Source organism: Oratosquilla oratoria, chromosome 26, assembly GCF_046742065.1.
Source record: "Oratosquilla oratoria isolate Oo_2021 chromosome 26, ASM4674206v1, whole genome shotgun sequence".
Taxonomy (NCBI): domain Eukaryota; kingdom Metazoa; phylum Arthropoda; class Malacostraca; order Stomatopoda; family Squillidae; genus Oratosquilla; species Oratosquilla oratoria.
Window position 1 is genome coordinate 48919793 of NC_134802.1, and position 19472 is coordinate 48939264.

At 39.2% G+C, this 19472-nt stretch overlaps 1 protein-coding gene across 3 annotated transcripts in view; it reads left to right on the forward strand.

Moving 5' to 3' along the window:
• The first annotated feature begins 5475 nt into the window (after positions 1–5475).
• The window catches only part of LOC143039536 (tetratricopeptide repeat protein 37), a 61639-nt gene continuing 47642 nt past the window's right edge, over positions 5476–19472 (forward strand). Inside the window, exons 1-7 of one of the 3 annotated variants that reach the window (XM_076209699.1) lie at positions 5476–5615; positions 10084–10189; positions 11714–11815; positions 13861–13994; positions 14180–14298; positions 16865–16944; positions 19291–19358. In XM_076209699.1, coding sequence (XP_076065814.1) covers positions 10097–10189; positions 11714–11815; positions 13861–13994; positions 14180–14298; positions 16865–16944; positions 19291–19358 — 596 coding nt within the window. In that variant the 5' untranslated portion in view covers positions 5476–5615; positions 10084–10096. Of the gene's footprint in view, positions 5616–5797; positions 5817–10083; positions 10190–11713; positions 11816–13860; positions 13995–14179; positions 14299–16864; positions 16945–19290; positions 19359–19472 lie in introns of those variants that run through there. The other 2 variants (XM_076209701.1, XM_076209702.1) reach the window with 2 other exon arrangements.

Below are 19472 nucleotides of genomic sequence, written 5' to 3' on the forward strand. Positions count from 1 at the left end.
CGAACTGAGATCTTGGCCATTGCAACGAGAACGATGGCCAAGAGGAAGCTACAAAGCCATAGGGACCTAACAGCCCAGAGGCCGTCAGCACGCTGGTATCAAGCTGCCACAGCATATGAGCGACTGACCCCTGGAGTCCGTCTCTCCAGGATAGAGGAAGTCACCCTTCATCGACTCCGTCTCGGGTATCGATGCTTCTCGGAGGTGACGGGACAGCCGGAGGCCTGCATCCACTGTGGAGAGGCCGGCGCAAACGGGCTAGATCATTATGTGGCCCTTTGCCCAGTGACCAGATTTCTACGTGCGGGCCCCAGGACCTCGGCTGGGGGACTCATCCGTCGACTGACGATGTCACTTAACTCGTATCAGCTGGGACGCCTCCTTCAAGTGCCGCCCCCCAGATGATACGGATGGGTTCTGTTCGACTGTACTCTCTTGCTGATTTTTTGACTTATGACACATTTCAACTTAAGCCAAGGACTAATGCTTTCTTTTCTTCACCTAGGTAACTGCGCATGATGCCTTAGACTGGACCGGATGGGACGCGACGGGTGCAGGAACTACGTCGGCTGGATCGGATGGGACGCGACAGACTCATAGGACACTAACCACGTCGGCTAGATCGTGGAGACCGACCAGGACCGTACAGCGCTACAAATATTGTCATATTTAAACACATGTACATGTAACTTATTGTAAAAGGCATACTTGTATGCCTTCTAGGAGTATGGGTAGAGACCCAAACAAGATGTACTTCTTGTAAATCAATAAATGTAAATGAAAATGTCCTGTGCCACCTCCTCCTTCCATTCTCTTGGTTCTATTCTGCACATCTTCGTCAACGTATCTCCTCCAGTCTTTTCTAGGTCGTCCAAGTGGTCGTCTTCCACGCACTCCACTATTGAGCACTTTCTTTGGCCATCTATCTTCTTGCACCCTCGCAACATGCCCTGCCCATTTCAATATTTTAATCTTATTACAGTTTTTAATATGAAGTTGTTTTGTTTGTTCTCGAATTTCCCAATTATGTCTTATTCTCCAATCTTGTCTTTGGTTGTCATACACATGTCCTAAAATTTTCCGTAAAATCTTATTTTCAAGAACTTCAAACTTCTTCTCCACAGCTTTCGTAAGGGCCCATGTTTCGCAGCCGTACAATATGATTGGTCTCACTATTGAGTTGTACAGTCTCAGTTTTGTTGTTCTTAACATTGACTTTTTTTAAACAATTCTATTAGGCTGTAGTAACATCAATTTCCTGCTCCGATTCTGGATTCCACTTCCTGTTTCATTCTTCCGTCCTTCACTCCTAAGTATTTCAAATCTTTAACACTATGTCCATCCCCGTAATCTGTACCCTTTCTGGCAAATTAGACTCTCTTGCTACCTTCATTGTCTTTGTCTTGTTCTCATTGATCTTGAGTCCAATACTTTCTGCAGTTTCTTTAAAAAGCGCCGCCAGGTTTTCCATTTCTGTTTGATTCTCTATCATGATGTCAACGTTGTCAGCAGACGCTAATAGTTTTATGGTTATATCTTCCAAATGTATTCCCTCGTCTCTCCCATTCATACTACCTCTGATTATATTTTCCATTGCCAATTAGATAACAGTGGTGAGAGTATGCATCTTTGTTTTAGGCCATCACCTATCTGAAAAGGTGATGTAGTTTTACTCCCACATCTCACTACGCTATTTGTGTTTTCATATTTCATAGCATGCTCTTGTTAATCTGATGTACTTGTATGGTATTCCTAATTCTTCCATTATTTTCCATAGAGATGTTCTGCTCACTCTATCATAACCCTGTGTGAAATAAATTAACAGATGTAGTTGCTCCCTATCATATTCCCAATATTTTTTCTATTAGTTGTCTTATAACAAAAATTTGATCTGTTGTTGACCTCCCTCTTCTAAAACCGCATTGGTACTCTCCTACTGTATGTTCCATGTATTCTTCCATTCTGTTATACAATATCTTGGTAAAAACTTGATATGTAGTTGATAGTAGGCTTATTCCTATATAGTTTGTGCAACAACTTATCATCCTTTTTGTGTATTGGGATGATTATCCCCTCTTCCCAGCTATCTAATATGCTTTCTTTTGTCCAGATTGTTTTTATCAGTCGGTGTAGTCTTTTCGTTAAAGAAAAATCTCCTCCTTTCCATATTTCTGATGGTATTCCGTCTTTACCGGGACTTTTATTGTTTCTTAAATGTTTAACTGCTCGTTTAACTTCCTCCAAAGATATTTCGGGCATCTTTTCTTCTGGTCCTTGGATAGTACGATTATCATTGCTGTTTGGGTTGTTTTCCGTTGGCGGATCTAGATTCTTCAAAGTGTTCCTTCCATATTCCCATCACTTCTGCCTCTCATGCTATTATTTCTCCATTCTTATTCTTTAATATTCTCTCTCTAGCTTGGTACCCAGTTCTTATTCTTTTGACTCCCTGATAAAATTGTTTTATTTTTCCTCCATGCCTATTTCTTTCAATATGTTCTACTTATTTATGAAATGTTACTACTTATTTATGGTCCGTATGCGCATATTAAGGTCACATTAAACCATTTACCCCTTAATCATATACTCATTATCCTTTCACAGATTGGTTTATACTCCATTAGCGATTCTCTTATTTTCTTTGGCATGCATATACCTAGCCCCTTCTCATGTCTTTGGTCTGCTCTCCAACTGTACGTACAGTATAGTGTGTTTACCAAGGTCACACTCACCACTTCTTTACCATCTGGTTTCTTGTACTGCAATCATATCAATGTTATATTTATCCATTTATGTTACCAATGCTTTAGTTTGACCCACCATATATAAAGATTTTACATTCCAAGTTCCAATTCTTATATTAGATCTCCAATTCAGACGTCCATTATTCATTTCCGAGTCATCAACATATCCGTCCAGGTTTCGACGTGCTTCAAAAGTTTCTGTAACTTTTAGATTTTTTCGGTGTAGGGATGTTAGCCCTACGCTCAACCCTCCCCATTTATCCGGACTTGGGACCGGCACGTCAGGTTATGACACTGCCGTAGTTGAGTTGAAGACTCTTTACATGAACGAATATTGTCTGACGAACGACGCTGCTTATGTTGTTGCTGAAAGGTGACTGCACACTCAGCATTTTTCATAAGCATGCTACTTGCTTTTCCCAATTTCAACAAAAATAACTTCGATTACAGTATTCTAAACTTTCAAAAGAGCATCCCAACAATGTGTCTAACATTCGTATAGGTTGAACGTCTCTTAGTTCGTCATTCAGTTTCTCACTATACGACACAGGAGTAATTTCACACTTGGAAATTTGAACAACAAAGATCGTAACCGAAGTCGTTCCTACTCTAACGAAGTAGCAAAAACAAGTAGCATGCTAGCGAGAAATGTCTACTGTGTTGTAACTCTAAGGTATTGGAGAGAAGTTTAGGAGAGAGAAAAACTTAAAGACAGGGAGAGAGAACAGAGGCTTGTAGTTCTTTCGCTGCACATATATATATATATATATATATGTATACACACTATATATATATACACATATACATATATATATATGTATATACCTATATGTATATATATATATATATATATATATGTATATATATATGTATATATACTGTATATGTATATATATATGTGTATATATATATATGTATATATATATATATATATATATGCAGAAAAAACCACTGGGTAATAAGAAGCTTAGTCCGAACGTTTTCGTCTATTTAAGACATTATCAAGGAATAGATAAATAGACGAAAACGTTCGGACTAAGCTTCTTATATCCCAGTGTTTTTTTCTGCATATTATTTTCACGTGTGCCTTGTGAATTACTGCAATATATATATATATATATATATATATATATTATATATATATATATATAATATATGTATATATATAAATATATATATATATATATATATATATATATAAGCGAGTTGAATGTTCTAGATAAATTATAGATCCCACTTTCGGAGAAAAGAATGGCTATTACACGAAGATACGTATACTACGATTAGTTGGAGGCCTAAGTAATCGAAATGAAGGAACGAAATTTAAAAGTGATGAGTATACTTTCTTCAATTGAAACGAACCCCCGGCTACGCCTGTCTCTGCTTTGCAGGGGTTTTGGCCTTCGGCAGGAATCCACACTGGATACACAGGACTCCGCCGAATCTACAGGATTCCACAGGATCTACAGGACACCATTCTTCTATAGACAACGTGTATTTGCTTATTAAATGAGACTTTTTAGACATATACTAAGATTAGTCTTCATTCAATATTTCTTTATTTAATTCCGGTCACTAATTAAGGATGCCATAAGAATCAAGAGTGGCTGGCGTGATCTGGAAGTAAGCAATGATGACACATTCAGTCCATATGTGCACTCCATCTCAGAGTTCGCAAGAATCATGAGGAATGTCTCATGACTCTATGGAAGAGATTGGTATTGTCAAAACTGGAGTATTGTTGTCAGCTATGAAGCCCAACAACTATTGGACAGATAGAGAACCACAATGAATATAAGCTTACATTCTTTTTTGTGTTAACCTCGGCATATGTAATTGTTATTTCGAACTATGTGTTCTTTTCATTATCTGCACTTCGTGAATATTGATTCAATGCCAAAATAAAAGTTGTTGTTGTTATCATTATTATTATCTATGATGATGAAACTAGCTTCACTGGTAAAATTACTTCCCTGGCTGGTAAAGACTACTGGGAAGGGCTGAGGCTCTACTCTCTCCAAAGAGGGTACCAGATCATATACACCCACCTAGCAAAATCTGGAAGGATTGGTACCTATCATCGACATGAATGTGAGGAAAATCCTGCTAAATCAAAGGTACCAAAACGAACTGCCAGAAACTAAAATCACTAAAGTCTAGCAATTTAGCTTAGTCTTTTCAACAGCCTTCCATTGTGGCGAAGAAATATGTCAGCCTGTTGTGTAGATGTTTCAGTAAATTCCTGGACAACTTCTTGAAGAGGAAAGAAAACATGCCTCTATTGCCCAAAAGCTGCTCCAGTTCATACCGCTATACTTGAGGCAAAATGGAGAATAAAGCGGCAGTGCCTCTGGCTGAGGATATTAGTCTGAAATCCCAAGGATACTCATGGACAATTGTCCACAAGAGCAGAGGTATTGGATATCGGGAACGAACTTCAAGCAGCAAATAATTATCTAACTTTGGTCCTGGTCCCACCGTACGTTACTGTTTTTGTTCGTTTTTCATCTGAAATTTTTTTGTTTGGTTATCAGTGAATTCTTAAAAAAAAAAAAAAAAAAAAATATATATATATATATATATATATATAATATATATATATATATATATATATATATATATATATATATATATATATATATATATATATATATATATATATATATATATATATGACGAATCAAATATAAGACACTCTTATATTTAGATTCTTTACATTATTGATCCATAAATTTAAGAATAACAAACTGAAAATTGTCAGCGTGATCCGTGAAGTACTCGGTACTGTGATACACGTCAAATGTGTTCCTACACAAAATAGCTACAATAACAGTGACAGATTAGAAGCCAAAGGTTTGGCTGCAAACATAAGTATGCATTTAATGTGTTTCATTAAATATATATCATTGTCAAATATTATTTAAAGTGGTGATGATAGTGACGGGGCAAAACACGACCAGGCTTGCTTGACACATGATATTTATAATATTATCATATATTTAATATTTATAGTCACTTAGTGAATGTAAGAAAATGTTTTAGTAATCCAGTGCATTGACAGTTGCCACAAAGGTAATATGCATGATTTTTATTTGTCATTTTCATACATGAATAACAATACTTATCACTGGAGGAAAAATTCCTGGATAATGATAATCATAATGATAATAATCAAATGATCAGATGTGAGGAATTTGATACAGAATACTGAAAATATGCTTAAGCATACCGTGGATATTTTATTTATCATTATCACATGTTCTGACATAACCTTAACTAGTGAAAGTTCTGGAATTACCAAGCAGCTTAGATTTTCATTTTGTATCATAATCATGTCCATATTTGTTTTTTTTAATGTTACTGTATATTATTATATATGAATGAGCATAATGGTTACAAACTATTGATACCATAATCATACCATGATTTGTTTTTTAATAATAATGTTTATTTGACAGTAAATCAGATACAGATAAAAAAACATAGTAACTAGTTCGAAATTACAATTACAGTTGCTGAGGATAATACATAAAAGGTAAAATTTTACTTTCGACCTTTATTGGAATATAGCAATACAAAATTAAATAGTAATTTTGTAAATTAAAATGTATCAACGTAATATGCAATTTTGTGTGCGGAAATGAAAATAAAAATACGTTGCTACAACAGATTTCTTAAGTAACGAAGTCGTGAACGACAAATGTACGCCATGTTTGTTGTGGTAGATGCCGACGTCGGAGAAATGAAAGGACGATAAATTTGTCTTAAACTAAACTAACCTAACCTGTGTTTAATAAATCATCACCTGCAAATTAGATATCTGGCTTGGTCATCGCTGTCGTCGTCGTGACAGACGTTGGCGGGCTTTTCAACCACTCAGATTTTGTATGGATATATTCCTCCAATGGTCGAAAGTAAAATTTTACCAGTTTAGTTTACTTTACTTTAGACAAATTTATCGTTCTTTCATTTCTCCGACGGCGGAATCTACCATAACAAACATGGCGTACCATTCGTAGTACACAACTTCGTTACAAGAAATCTGTTTTAGCAACTTTTTTTATTTTCATTTCCGCACACAAAATTGTATATTACGTTGATACATTTTAATTTACAAAATTACTATTTAATTTTGTATTGCTATATTCCAACAAAGGTGGAAAGTAAAATTTTACCCAAAAAAGCATGTGAGCTTATTTACATTTTCACTGTGGTCCTCATTAGACTGACAGTTATACTTACTACAATGGAAATAAGCTTGCATGCTCTTTTGTGTTATCCTCGGCATTTGTAATTGTTATTTCAAACTATGTGTTCTTTTCATTATCTGCTCCTCATGTATACTGATTGAATGCCAAATAAAATTATTATTATTAATTATTATTACACAGACAATACGGGTTGAGGGTATTAGAACGGTTATGAGAAATACCAATCAGCACACGTATTACACATAAACATTATGATTGTCTCATAGGATTGAGACAAAAATTTGTGCACCAACATATCAAAGGAACATTGCACATATTACTTAACCCCTTCCATACGGTGCCGCACACGTAGGCGTCATGGGGAGCGAGTGTATTCGCGAGGCTGCCATATTGGCGTCTTGATTATATTTATTGTAGTCGCCCCTCCATAATGACATTCTTTCTAATTCTTTTGTAATCGCATTTTCTATGGTTATCAAAATTCACGGGTGAAGAGAGAACGATCGATATAAGCGGTGACTATATTTTATGATGCGAGTATTATTACGACACGTTGTACGGCTGGCATTGGCTGCTGCCACCGAGATCTAAGTCCATGACGCCTACGTGTGCGGCACCGTATGGAAGGGGTTAATTACAAATTAATTGATTAATTACAAAAATTACCTACAAGAAAAATAAAAATAGTACTCAGTTGTTTCTCTATCATATACATCATATTACATCTTTGCAAGATGTGTACGTACTTGATTACTTTTTGGAGTTTTGAAGTCCGTCCTCACCATGAAGGTGGTTTGCTATTGCTTCTAAATTTGGTGTCCCTGTGCAGAATGGCCACTTGATCTGGTATGGTATTAATTAGAGGGCGTACACCTGCTGATGTAGCCCAGATCTGGGGGCTCATCTGGCAAAGACTTGAGGAATTTATCTAGTGTATATAAATGTGTACAAACTACTTATACCATAAATTATTTCTGAAGTTTTAGTTCTGAAAAAAATAGTAATTTTTCCATGACTTTTTTTTTATACCTGCACAAGATCTTCATAAATAATAATTGTTACTTGTTATAAGATTTTATTTTTATTTTATTGTATTTTTTCACCTATAAGTATTTATCAACTAAAGTTGAGGATGAAAAGGGTTATGGTGTAATTTTTGGTAATGGCTTAGAATTTCTTTAAACATTGTGCACCCAGGTCTTTTAATCCAACGCCAGCCTCCACTTTTGCCGATGTTTGGGGCCAGGAGGACTTAAACCCACTTCAGGAATTGGCGGTGTTTTATGCACTGGGCCAGTTCCTGAAGTGGGTTTATTTACCGACCCCAAACGTCCACACAGGTGTTAATTGGCAAGTGTTGGATTAAGAGACCTAAGTGTACTTTTGTCTCAAAGAAAACAAATAGTACACTGGGATTGGTGGCATGATCTTTGGCTTAAAAAGTCAAGTTATCATCAATTAATTAAACACTATAGATCGCTGGTCTGCTCACAATTGGAGTAAGCTGTTTCTGTGTGGTCCCCAGACCTCATTAAAAGTATTTGTAGAGTGGAAAAAGTACAGTGGCATGTCACAAAACTCCTACCAGATATAAGAGAGGAAGGATTCAACAATCGTTCCAAACCTTCGAACCTATTTTCTCTTAACCTATTGAATATGATGACGCTTACATATGCGTCCGGACCCACAAGTGGGGTACACGAGGATGCCAGCGTTGACTTCCTTATTATATTTGTTTTATAACTGTAGCTGAGTGACCCCTATATTCAGTGAACAGGCTTGATGACATTTTCTGTGATGTTATATATATATTTAGGGTGAAAGAGGATCATTATAACAGCAGTAACTTAATATTGTGTAATGCATATAATGTGATACATCATCATACATCAGGCAGCCTGATGTGCACATGAATATTTGACTCATATTGAAGAGTTTAATGTGGAGACATGAGGTGAACATGAGACAAGCCTTTAAGTTCCAAAAGAGAATTTATACCATCATGTTTAAAAAATATTTATTCTCTAATAACTAAGAGTGACAATAATGTTTTTGACATAGAAGTAAAAACAGTTTTGCTTTACATGTCATCAGTCAATGGAATAGGTTTCTGAGGTATTTGAAATAATACAGTTCAAAGTATTGAAATTCCTGTGGATGAACACTTTTTTTTTATTGAATTTATGTTATTATAATGCACTGGTTTGATAAATCAGAAGCTTAGTTGTGTGTTTGAGTCCAGCACTTTTCTCCAATTCTCAGGAGTGACTTGCCTGTCTCAACAGTCTAAGCCCATAAGGCAAAGGTGACAACTTTGGCTTCAGTCGCTTCTGGTAGCTTAGAAGGGCTTGGTGGTGGCCATATTGCAGTCTGGCCAGGTGGACTCTGTCCTTTCGTAGGAGAGAGGATTCAGAGGGATGGATATCAGGGGGTCTGGCATGCAGCAATGTCTTGTCTTTTAGTGTGTTAATGGAGACTGGATGACCGCATTGTGCCCCATACTATTCAACACGTTATGGAAGACTGCATTACACACAATCATGCATGCAAACAACACAACATACACTCCATAAAGGATTTGTGGGAAAGCCCAGTTCTGGCCATGGCATTCCTTGGGGAGACGGGACTGCTCAGATAGACAGTCTAGGGAACAACAACTTTGGCGTCAGCTACGCACCTCCTGACATAGGCTTCTCGCCGTCTTTCTTCTTCTTCATGTTATCAACAAAAAATTTCTTGTCAAATGGCTTTATCATTGCAACTCATGGTCACGCATTACTCCATATACCTTAATTTGCCTCATAAAGTCTTTGTTCTGATTGAGTTGTAATTTGGCTTGACATCACAAAACCCCCTATCAGTAGGCTAGAATGGTGCCCCTTACAGAGGAATTTGTAGCCTGGAATTTAATGAAATGTGCCCTTGGCCCAACTCGCTGTAACCCACTTATCGAGCAAGCATGTTGTGGTTGGCGAAATAACCGTGCAAGATTTAATGTATGTCGGGAGAAACCAGCTGCTGTGATAACACAAAGAACAAGAAGAGGGAATTTGTACTGTTATTATATGTTTTGCTTTTATTGTGTACTTATGACAGCATAAATCTCATAACAGTTCTCTTTATGGCAGGCCAAGAGGCAAGATGGGTGGTGCAGGAGATGTTAAAGCAGCACTGAAATTGGCAAAAGTTGCCATTAAAGATGGCGATTATGAAGAAGCTGTTCAACAGTGCAAGGTGAGATGATAGTGAATGAGTTTGATCAAATGATGTTGGAAGAGATTTATGTATCCAAGTTTAAGGTCAGAGTGATATGTCCAGTTAAATGAAAAGTTATAGATGCCTGGGAATGGTTGTAGTATAGGCATGTGGAGAGAATGAAGAAATAACGAGTTAAACACCATGTGAGGACAGAGCCTTTATTTGTACAACGTTTCGCATATTACAGCTTTTTCAAGTACATAGGTGTGATACACATGCTTGATATTAAATAAGAGGAATAGAGGGAACGGGGAAAGAAAGAAGTAGGGGAAGGAGAAGGGGGAGAGGTTGAGAAGACTGGCCCAAACGTCCGCGGGCAAATTGCTCATAAACAAGAAAAAAAAATTAAAGAATAAAGAAAGACTGGTAGTGAGCATGAAAACTTGATGTGGATGGAGCGAGCTTGAGAGAAAGACCAAAAATGAGGTGGATGGATGGATGGATGGATGGAAGGGAGCTAAGAATGCACATGGAATGTGTGTCAATCACGGAAGAGAGAATCTAAAAGATAGGAACTAATGAAGGGAGGTCGTGAACAGATGAAATGATGTTCCGGCCCAAAGTGATATTCTTTTCATCCGATGGAAGTAAACCAACTTCAGTACTCAGGCCCTGAGAAGTGTGGTGAGGAACAGAAATGTCCCTTCATTGAAGAGGTACTGAGAAGGAACCTGTATGACTGATTTCAATTGTATATGAAGTGAGTGTGTGCTTCGATACCTCCGTCCCCACTGCAACTACAGTGAGTCCTCCTTATGCGGTAATTCTTTATCCAGTAGATTCACAGTTACAGTATTTGGTAATTATTACCCTCGATTCTATTTACGGTAAGAAAAATTCACAGATACGGCCTCCGCTCGTGTTTTGTTTACACCATACCGTAGTGCCACCACAACAATCAGTCTCTTACCGCGTTCGGTATACTGTAATTTCAATTTGCAGTAAGGTTTTCAGGAATGCATATGTACCGTATAATGAGGACTTAGTGTATCGACATATAAGGGGAAAAGGTCTTTGGTAACAGACCTTCAGCCATGAGGTCTTCTGGTCTCTTAAGAAGGAGGGGGGGGTCGCCGATTTAATGAAGCGGCCTTGCTGTGGATGTGCTGTGTCCTGCAACACTGCTTCTGACCCAGGGCAATGGACAGGGTGCAGGGATGACCCGTCATCTAGGAGGTGCTAAGATGGGAGGGAGGGTGGAGGGGTGTGGAGTGTTTTCGGGGATGAAATGGGTGGGAGTGTTTTTGTGCCTTGTCCTTTTTGGCTACCCCCCTGGTAAGGGGGAAAAAAGCCTTGGTATATGTATATGTATGTATGTATGCAAAAAATCACATATGCATACATTAGTTACATAATGTACTCCTTGATAATGTGAATATATCACGAAAGCGCTCGGACTCCGTGTGTTTTTCCTCTTCCTAGTGGACTCTGCATATATGTGATTCACGTGTGACTTGTGGAATTTGTGCATAATGCAAGAATGTACATTTTTTTTCCCAGAATGCCCTTAAAATTGACCGTAAGAACTACCAGGCACTTGTCATGATGGGAAGAGCCATGCAGGAACTAGGGAAACTAGAAGCATCCAAGAAATCTCTGATGGTGAGTATTTACTTAATCTACTTTAGGCTAAGATGGGTGGGAGGGTGGAAGGGTGTGGAGTGTTTTCAGGGATGAAATGGGTGGGAATGTTTTTATGCCTTTTCCTTTTTAGCTACCTCCCTAGTAAGGGGGAAAAAGCCTTGGTATATGTATGTATGTATGTATGTACTGTAGGGGGTGACCAAGGAAGAGATGGATGTATGGGGTAAAAGGGGTGTTGATCAAGGAATGGAAAAGGCAGGAGAAAGGGATGAGTGGAGACTGGCTGTGTATAGATGATATAGTTATGTAAGAAAGGGAGGGACAGGTCATATGGGGTGCTTATGCATGAATGATATTTTGACACAGCCTAAAGGGATTTCTCCCCGTCTTCTCTTTTTATGCATGAGGGGATGGAGAGGGGGTTGTCAATTAAGTACAGCAGCTTTGCTGTGGATGTACTGTACCTTGGAACATTGCTTCTGACCCAAGGCAGTGGGCGGGAGACAGGGATGACCCGTCATCCATGAGAAGCTAAGATGAGAGGGGTGGATGGGAGTGGGTGCTTGCCTTTGACTTGGCTACCTCCCTGTAAGAGGGAAAGAGCTCTTGGTATATAAACAGACTTGGGTAGGATTTGTAAGAGTAGGGTTGTTCTCAATCTGGAGGTGCAACCAGGAGAGGCTGGCATTTGGTCTCTGGGCCAGACCCAAGATCCAGCTCTATCATATTTATATCTCCTCCACTTTTTCAAACGAGAGGTGACAAATGTGCACTGGTGGTGTAATCAGAAGGGTGCTGGTCTTGTATATGGACCAAAAGGTCTCCTGTTGGCATGCTCCGCCTAGTTTTGGTCCTAAATCCGACACTCAGATTTCTGAGAGTGACTGTTACCTGCCCCGGCAGTCCGAGCACATAAGATAGAGATGACCACTTGAGCCACAGTCATGCATCTCCTGGCATAAACTCTTCACCCTCTCGTCTTTCACAGTTTTCTCACACAGTTCAGCCATTGTATTGATCAGAAGCACTGATTTGTAACTCATAGGTTCTTCTTTTTACCTCCTTTAAAGATTGGTAGCACATTGGCCCTCTTCCAAATCCTGAAGCAACATCCCTTGCATCCACTAATTGTCCTCTGCATTCTGTAAGAATCTATTTGAGAAATCCTGTCAGGCCCAGAGGCTTTTCTCAGTTTTGTTGTTGTTTTTGTTGTTGTTGTTTCCCTGACTGTGTGTCCGAGTAGTCCCGTCTCCCCAAGGAATGCCACGGCCGGAATGGGGTTTTCCCGCAAATCCTTTATGGAGTATATGTTGTGTTGTTTGCGTGTGTGATTGTATATAATGCAGTCTTCCATAATGTGTTGTATAGTATGGGATGAAATGTTACATCCACAGTGCGGTCATCCAGTCTCCTCTGGTAGCTTAGAAGGGCTGGGTGGTGGCCACATCGCAGTCTGGCCAGGTGGACTTTGTCCTTTTGTGGGAGAGAGGATTCAGAAGGATATTAGTTTTGTTGTTGTTTTTTGTCACTGTTGTTTCCTTGACTGTCTGGCTGAGCAGTCCATTCTCCCAGAGGAACGCCCTGGCTGGAACGAGATTTTCCCACAAACCCTTTATAAAGTGTATGTTGTGTAGTTGGCGTGCATGGTTGTGTGCAATGCAGTCTTTCATAATGTGTTTAATAGTATGAGGTGAAGTAATACATCCTGGGCCCTTGTCTGCAATGCAGTCACTTTTGTCGATTGAGCTTAATTTCGTACTCATCTTTCAGTGTTTTCTCTCTCTCTCTCTCACTCTCTCTCTTTTTTTTCTTTCTTTCTTTCTTTCTCCCTTGTAAGGGGTAAATAGTCCTTGGTATATGTATGTATGCATTTTGAAGTAAAGCATTATGAAAAGGGTCTCACTTTTCATTATTGGGGGTTTTGGAAGCTACATAAAACATGACTTCTGCTTGGGAGAATATTCCTCCTAATGGAAAGGGATGCTGTAGAAATATAAACAAAAAGGAAATTTAGTTTCCATTCCCACCAGAGATGTTGTCACTGATCTATTGTCGATTTTCAGTTGGCATCGCAGACAGATCCAGAAAATCCTATTGCATGGCAAGGGCTTGCTATGTTATGCGACAAGCAACCAGAAATTTCTACCCCAGCGGAAATGATTGTCATATATACACGCATGCTGGACATTGTCAAAGAGTAAGTGTCTTTTTTTTTTTTTTTTGCACAGGAGTTCCTTGAGACATGCAATTTATTTTAAAGGTTATGCAAGGGTAAAAGGTTGAGATACGCTGCTCTAAATAATTAGAATTGGATGTGGTGCTTAGTACTAAAAGAATCTTGTTCTGTTCAATTTCCGATACTTTGCTCTTTGCTGGCTAAAGTGACGAGGACAAGATTGACCGGATGCACCGTAAGCTGGCAGAACTTCATATAGAAAACAAAGACACTGGTCAGGCTGTGACCACACTTCGCACCCTCATAGATAAACTCAAGGATGAAGGTATTTACTGTCATTTACAAACTTGTGTTTTATTTTATAATCACACAGATTTCTGTATAATTAAGATTGTTGCTAATTAATATATTATCTGACTTGAATTTCGTTACTTTTGGCAAAGGTCGAGGGGATGGCGGTTTGAATCCTGCCACCGGTGAAGTTGAACCAAGGGCATGGTTCATTAAATTCCATGCCACAAAGTCCTTTGTAAGGGGCACCATCTTAGCCTTCTGATAGGGTGGAGTTTGACGTTAAACCATTTCACTATTGTTTCGACTAAATTTTTTTAAAGGCAGATATGGTTTCCATGCAACAAAGACCTCTGTAAGGGGCACTGTTCTGGCCTCCTAATAGGGGGAGTTCATAATGTTAAACAAAATCATCAATCATCGTCACCGTCATCACCACCACCACCATTATCATCAATCATCATCACCACCATCATCATCAATCATCATCATCATCAACCATCATCGATGATGTTTACATGTAGAGAGGGGAGGCACAGAGCTGACAGATAGGATTGATCAAAGAATGTTTGGATACTTTGGGCATGAAGAGAGTGAGTGAAGTAAGAGAAAAAGAGTACAGAAGGCAGAGATGGATGAAGAGAATTTGACAGGAAGACCAAAAATGAAGAGAATGGATGGACATTAAATGCAAGAGGAATATTCATCAAACAGGAAACGGAGAGGGCAAGAGATAGGTGAGCGGAAAGTAGTTGTTGATGGATGAGGAAATGGTGTGGTGCAGCGGGATTGATTCATGTGTACATATATACATATACATCATACATATATCAAAGGCTTTTTCCCCCCTTACACGGGAGGTAGCCAAAAAACAAAGGCATAGAAACCACTCCTACCCATTCCATCCCTATCACACTCCACTCCCCTCCACCCTCTTCCCTCCCTCTTATCTTGGCACCTCCTGGATGATGGGTCATCCCTGCATCTTGTCCACTGCCCTTAGTCAGAAGCAGTGTCACAAGACACAGCATGGCTGCTTCATTAAATCGGCGACCCCCCCTCTCCGTCCCCTCATGCAGAAAAGGAGAAGATGGGGAGAAATCCCTTCGGGCTGTGTCAAATTTTTCTCACACGTACTCCCTCACCCCCCATCCCCCATCCATTCCACCTCATATATATACATCATACATACATACATACATATACCAAGGCTTTTTTCCCCCTTACCAGGGAGGTAGCCATAAAGGACAAGGCATAAAATCATTCCCACCCATTCCATCCCCGAAAACACTCCACACCCCTCCACCCTCCCTCCCATCTTAGCACCTCCTAGATGACGGGTCATCCCTGCACCCTGTCCACTGTCCACATCATACATATACCAAAGGCTTTTTCCCCCTTACATCGGAGATAGCCAAAAAAACAAAGGCATAGAAACCACTCCCACCCATTCCATCCCCTACATACACCACTCCCCTTTACCTTCTTCCCTCCCTCTTCATGTGTGCTTTGGATATTTCTCACATGAGTGAAGGGGGAAGGAGTTGTCACCATGTAATAATAATAATAATAATCAACAATTTATTGGGTATAGCAGCATTACTGTTGAAAATATACGTCCTACAAGATTATAACAATATAAAACTATGACAGTGAAAAGATGTTGTTACAAGCATTCAAAAAACTAGACAAAAAACAGTAAGCTGAGTAATAGGTGTGTAGTACAACAATGTTAATTCTTGTTGATTAAGTCCACAAAAGTTGGTATGGGGCTCTTCTTATACCGGTGGGTAATGAAGTGATAGAGGTGCTGTGTTGGGTCTTACTGTGGAGGTGCTGTGTTTTGCTGCATTGCTTGAGACCTGAGTTGTTGTTGTTGTTTCCCTAGACTGTCTGTCCGAGCAATCCCATCTCCCCAAGGAATGCCACAGCCAAAACGGGGTTTTCCCACAAATCCTTTATAGAGTGTATGTTGTGTTGTTTGTGTGCATGATTGTGTATAATGCCGTCTTTCATGTCGTGTTGAATAGTATGGGGTGAAGTGTGACATCCTGGGCATTTGTCGAGACCCGAGTAGTGTATAGGGACGACCCTTCCTTCATTAGGAGCTAAGATAAGAGGGACAATGGATAGGTTTATGAATGGGTGTCGAGTTGGTGTGTGGCTGGACTCGGCAAAACCCATTTTGAGAGAGAAAGAGCCTTAATGTATATATGTAAGAGATAGCAAAGTTTTGTTTATTTTGATGATGATATGGTTTAATGTCATTAACTCTCCCCTAATCGGGAGGCTAGGACAGTGCCCCTTACGGAGGACTTTGTAGTGTAGGTTTTAATAAACCATGCCCTTGGTTCAACTTCGCCGGTGGTAGGGTTCAAACTGCCATCCCCTCGAACTTTGCAGCAAATAGCAACACTCTAACCTGCTCAGCCAGCAGGTTAAAATATAATTGAATCTTGATTGATATTTTCTTTTGTGCTGTATGTGCATCTGAGAAAAGTATGGTATTGTACTATTGATTGATTTATTTATATGTTTATTTTTTTATTTTTTATTTATTTATTTTTTTATTTTTTTATTATTATTTTTTTTCCCCAAAGGAAAGATAAAGAAAGCATGGAAGAGTCTTGCGCAGGTATTGTCTTCCATCGAAGAGCCCACTCAGCAGGAGAAGACAATGGTAAGTGTTTTTCTTATGTTTCCTTTGCATGAGGAGGAATGGGCGGGGGGGTGGGGGGTGGGGTAGTATGTGTGAGTAAATTTTGACGCAGCCCGAAGGGATTTCTCCCCGTCCTCTCCTTATATGCAAGGGGGGACGGAGAGGGGGGGTCGCCGATTAAATGAAGCGGCCTTGCTGTGGATGTGCTGTGTCTTGCGACACTGCTTCTGACCCAGGGCGGTGGGCAGGGTGCAGGGATGACCCGTCATCCAGGAGGTGCTCAGATGAGAGGGAGGGTAGGAGGGGTTTGGAGTGTATTTAGGGATGAAATGGGTGGGAGTGTTTTTATGCCTTTCCCTTTTTGGCTACCTCCCTTGGAAGGGGGAAAAAGCCTTGGTATATGTATGTATGTATGTTCTATGTCACCAATTTTAAGAATCGTTTAGATAAGCGAGAGAGGCAGAGGGGAAAACACACAAATAGAACGAGAATTTATTCTTTAACTAGTTTCACACTATGGTGCTTCTTCAGAAATAATCATAGTGCGAAATTAGTTAAAGAATAAACTCTCGTTCTATTTGCGTGTTTTCCCCTATTCCTCTCTCACAACCTGTCAAGATGTCGTCATATTTAGATAAGCACCCAAGGAAGATGCTGTAATGAGTCATTTATTCTATATTATTTGTTTTGTTATTTGTCTGTTTATTATTATTTGTTTGATTCTCATTTATTATTAGGTATATGTGAATGTATTATTTAATATTTACTTGTTTGTTTATTATGTAACTATACCTATACATTTGTTTTATTTAGTATTATTTACTTTGTTATAGTTTGTATTTATTCATTTATTTATCATTATTAAAAAAAAATGCATCCGACCTTGATATGGACCAAAAGGTCTCCTGTCGTCATGCTCCTCCTTTGTAATCCTTTGTAAAAAAAATTATGGTAGGAGGAGAGGACCACTTGCCATTAGTCAACTTTCTGCAGGTGAAAAAGGTGGAGGACGAGTTAGTTTTAGGTGAAAATGAGACAACAGCTCCCCTCCTTCTACTACTTTGTGTTGATAAAAAAAAAAGAAAAAAAAACAAAACAAAAAAAAAGTCCTTCATAATAGAGTTCAGACCAAGGCTTTTTCCCCCTTTCAAGGGAGGTAGCCAAAAAGGGAAAGGCATAAAAACACTCCCACCCATTTCATCCTTAAATACACTCCACACCCCTCCCACCCTCCCTCTCATCTGAGCACCTCCTGGATGACGGGTCATCCCTGCACCTTGCCCACCGCCCTGGGTCAGAAGCAGTGTAGCAAGACACAGCACATCCACAGCAAGGCCGCTTCATTTAATCGGCGACCCCCCCTCTCCGTCCCCCCTTGCATATAAGGAGAGGACGGGGAGAAATCCCTTCGGGCTGCGTCAAAATTTACTCACACATACAAACAAAGGATTACAAACAAAGGCGGAGCATGCCGACAGGAGACCTTTTGATCCATATCTAGGTCGGATGCGAAAAAAAAAGAAAATATATATATATATATATATATATATATATAAATTAAAACTATAATAATGTAAAAATAACAAATAAAATGCATAGGTATAGTTGAATAACAAACAAACAGGTAAATAGTAAATGATTATAAATTGACATATAACTAATAATAAATGAAAATCAGACAGACAAATTATAACAAAACAAAAACAAATAATATAACATAAATTATAATCATTACAGCATCTTACTTAGGTATTTATCTAAATGATTCTTAAAGCTTTGAACTGAACTACATTGCACTACCTGTGCAGGAAGTTTATTCCATTCATTAACTACACGGTTGGCAAAGTTGTTTCTACCTACTTCCAAATTGAATCTATTTCCGGACAGTTTGAGACCATTGTTTCTTGTCTGATTCTCATTCAATGTGAAAATTTGGTCACCCCCCCACCCATTCCTCCTCATGCAATCACAACATCATCCATATACAACCATTCTCCACTCACCTCTGTCTTCTGTCCTCTCCCTTCCTTCCTCAACAGACATTCCCCTCTTCCCCAAAGCCCCCTTCACCCCATCCATCCACCTCATCCTAGGACGTCCCCTCATGTTCACTCCCTCCACATCTGCCTTCCATACCTCTTTTACTAGTCTTTCTTCACTCATTCTTTCCATGTGTCCAAACCATCCTCATGGGAAGAAACTTTGGACTTTGTATTGTATTTACTTACTACAAAAGTAAATACGATACAAAGTCCAAAGTTTCTTCCCAAAGAGATAAGTGCCTGAGGACCTGCTATGGGGCTCTAGGTTACGAGTCGGTAAAACTTGAGGCAACGGGTGACTGACTGATTTATTCCTCTTTTGCAGTTACTGGAGGCCTTCCCACATATATTGGACGAGTCAGTTTTGGGTGAAAATGAGAAAAATTATCAGAGGTAATTGTTATTAATGTCAGTGCTGTTATTTGTATTTCACTGTACTTCAGCTTCCTCATGTATATTTTGTGTACATCTGTTAGGCACCTTAACTTACGCTCTCTGGAAAGATGC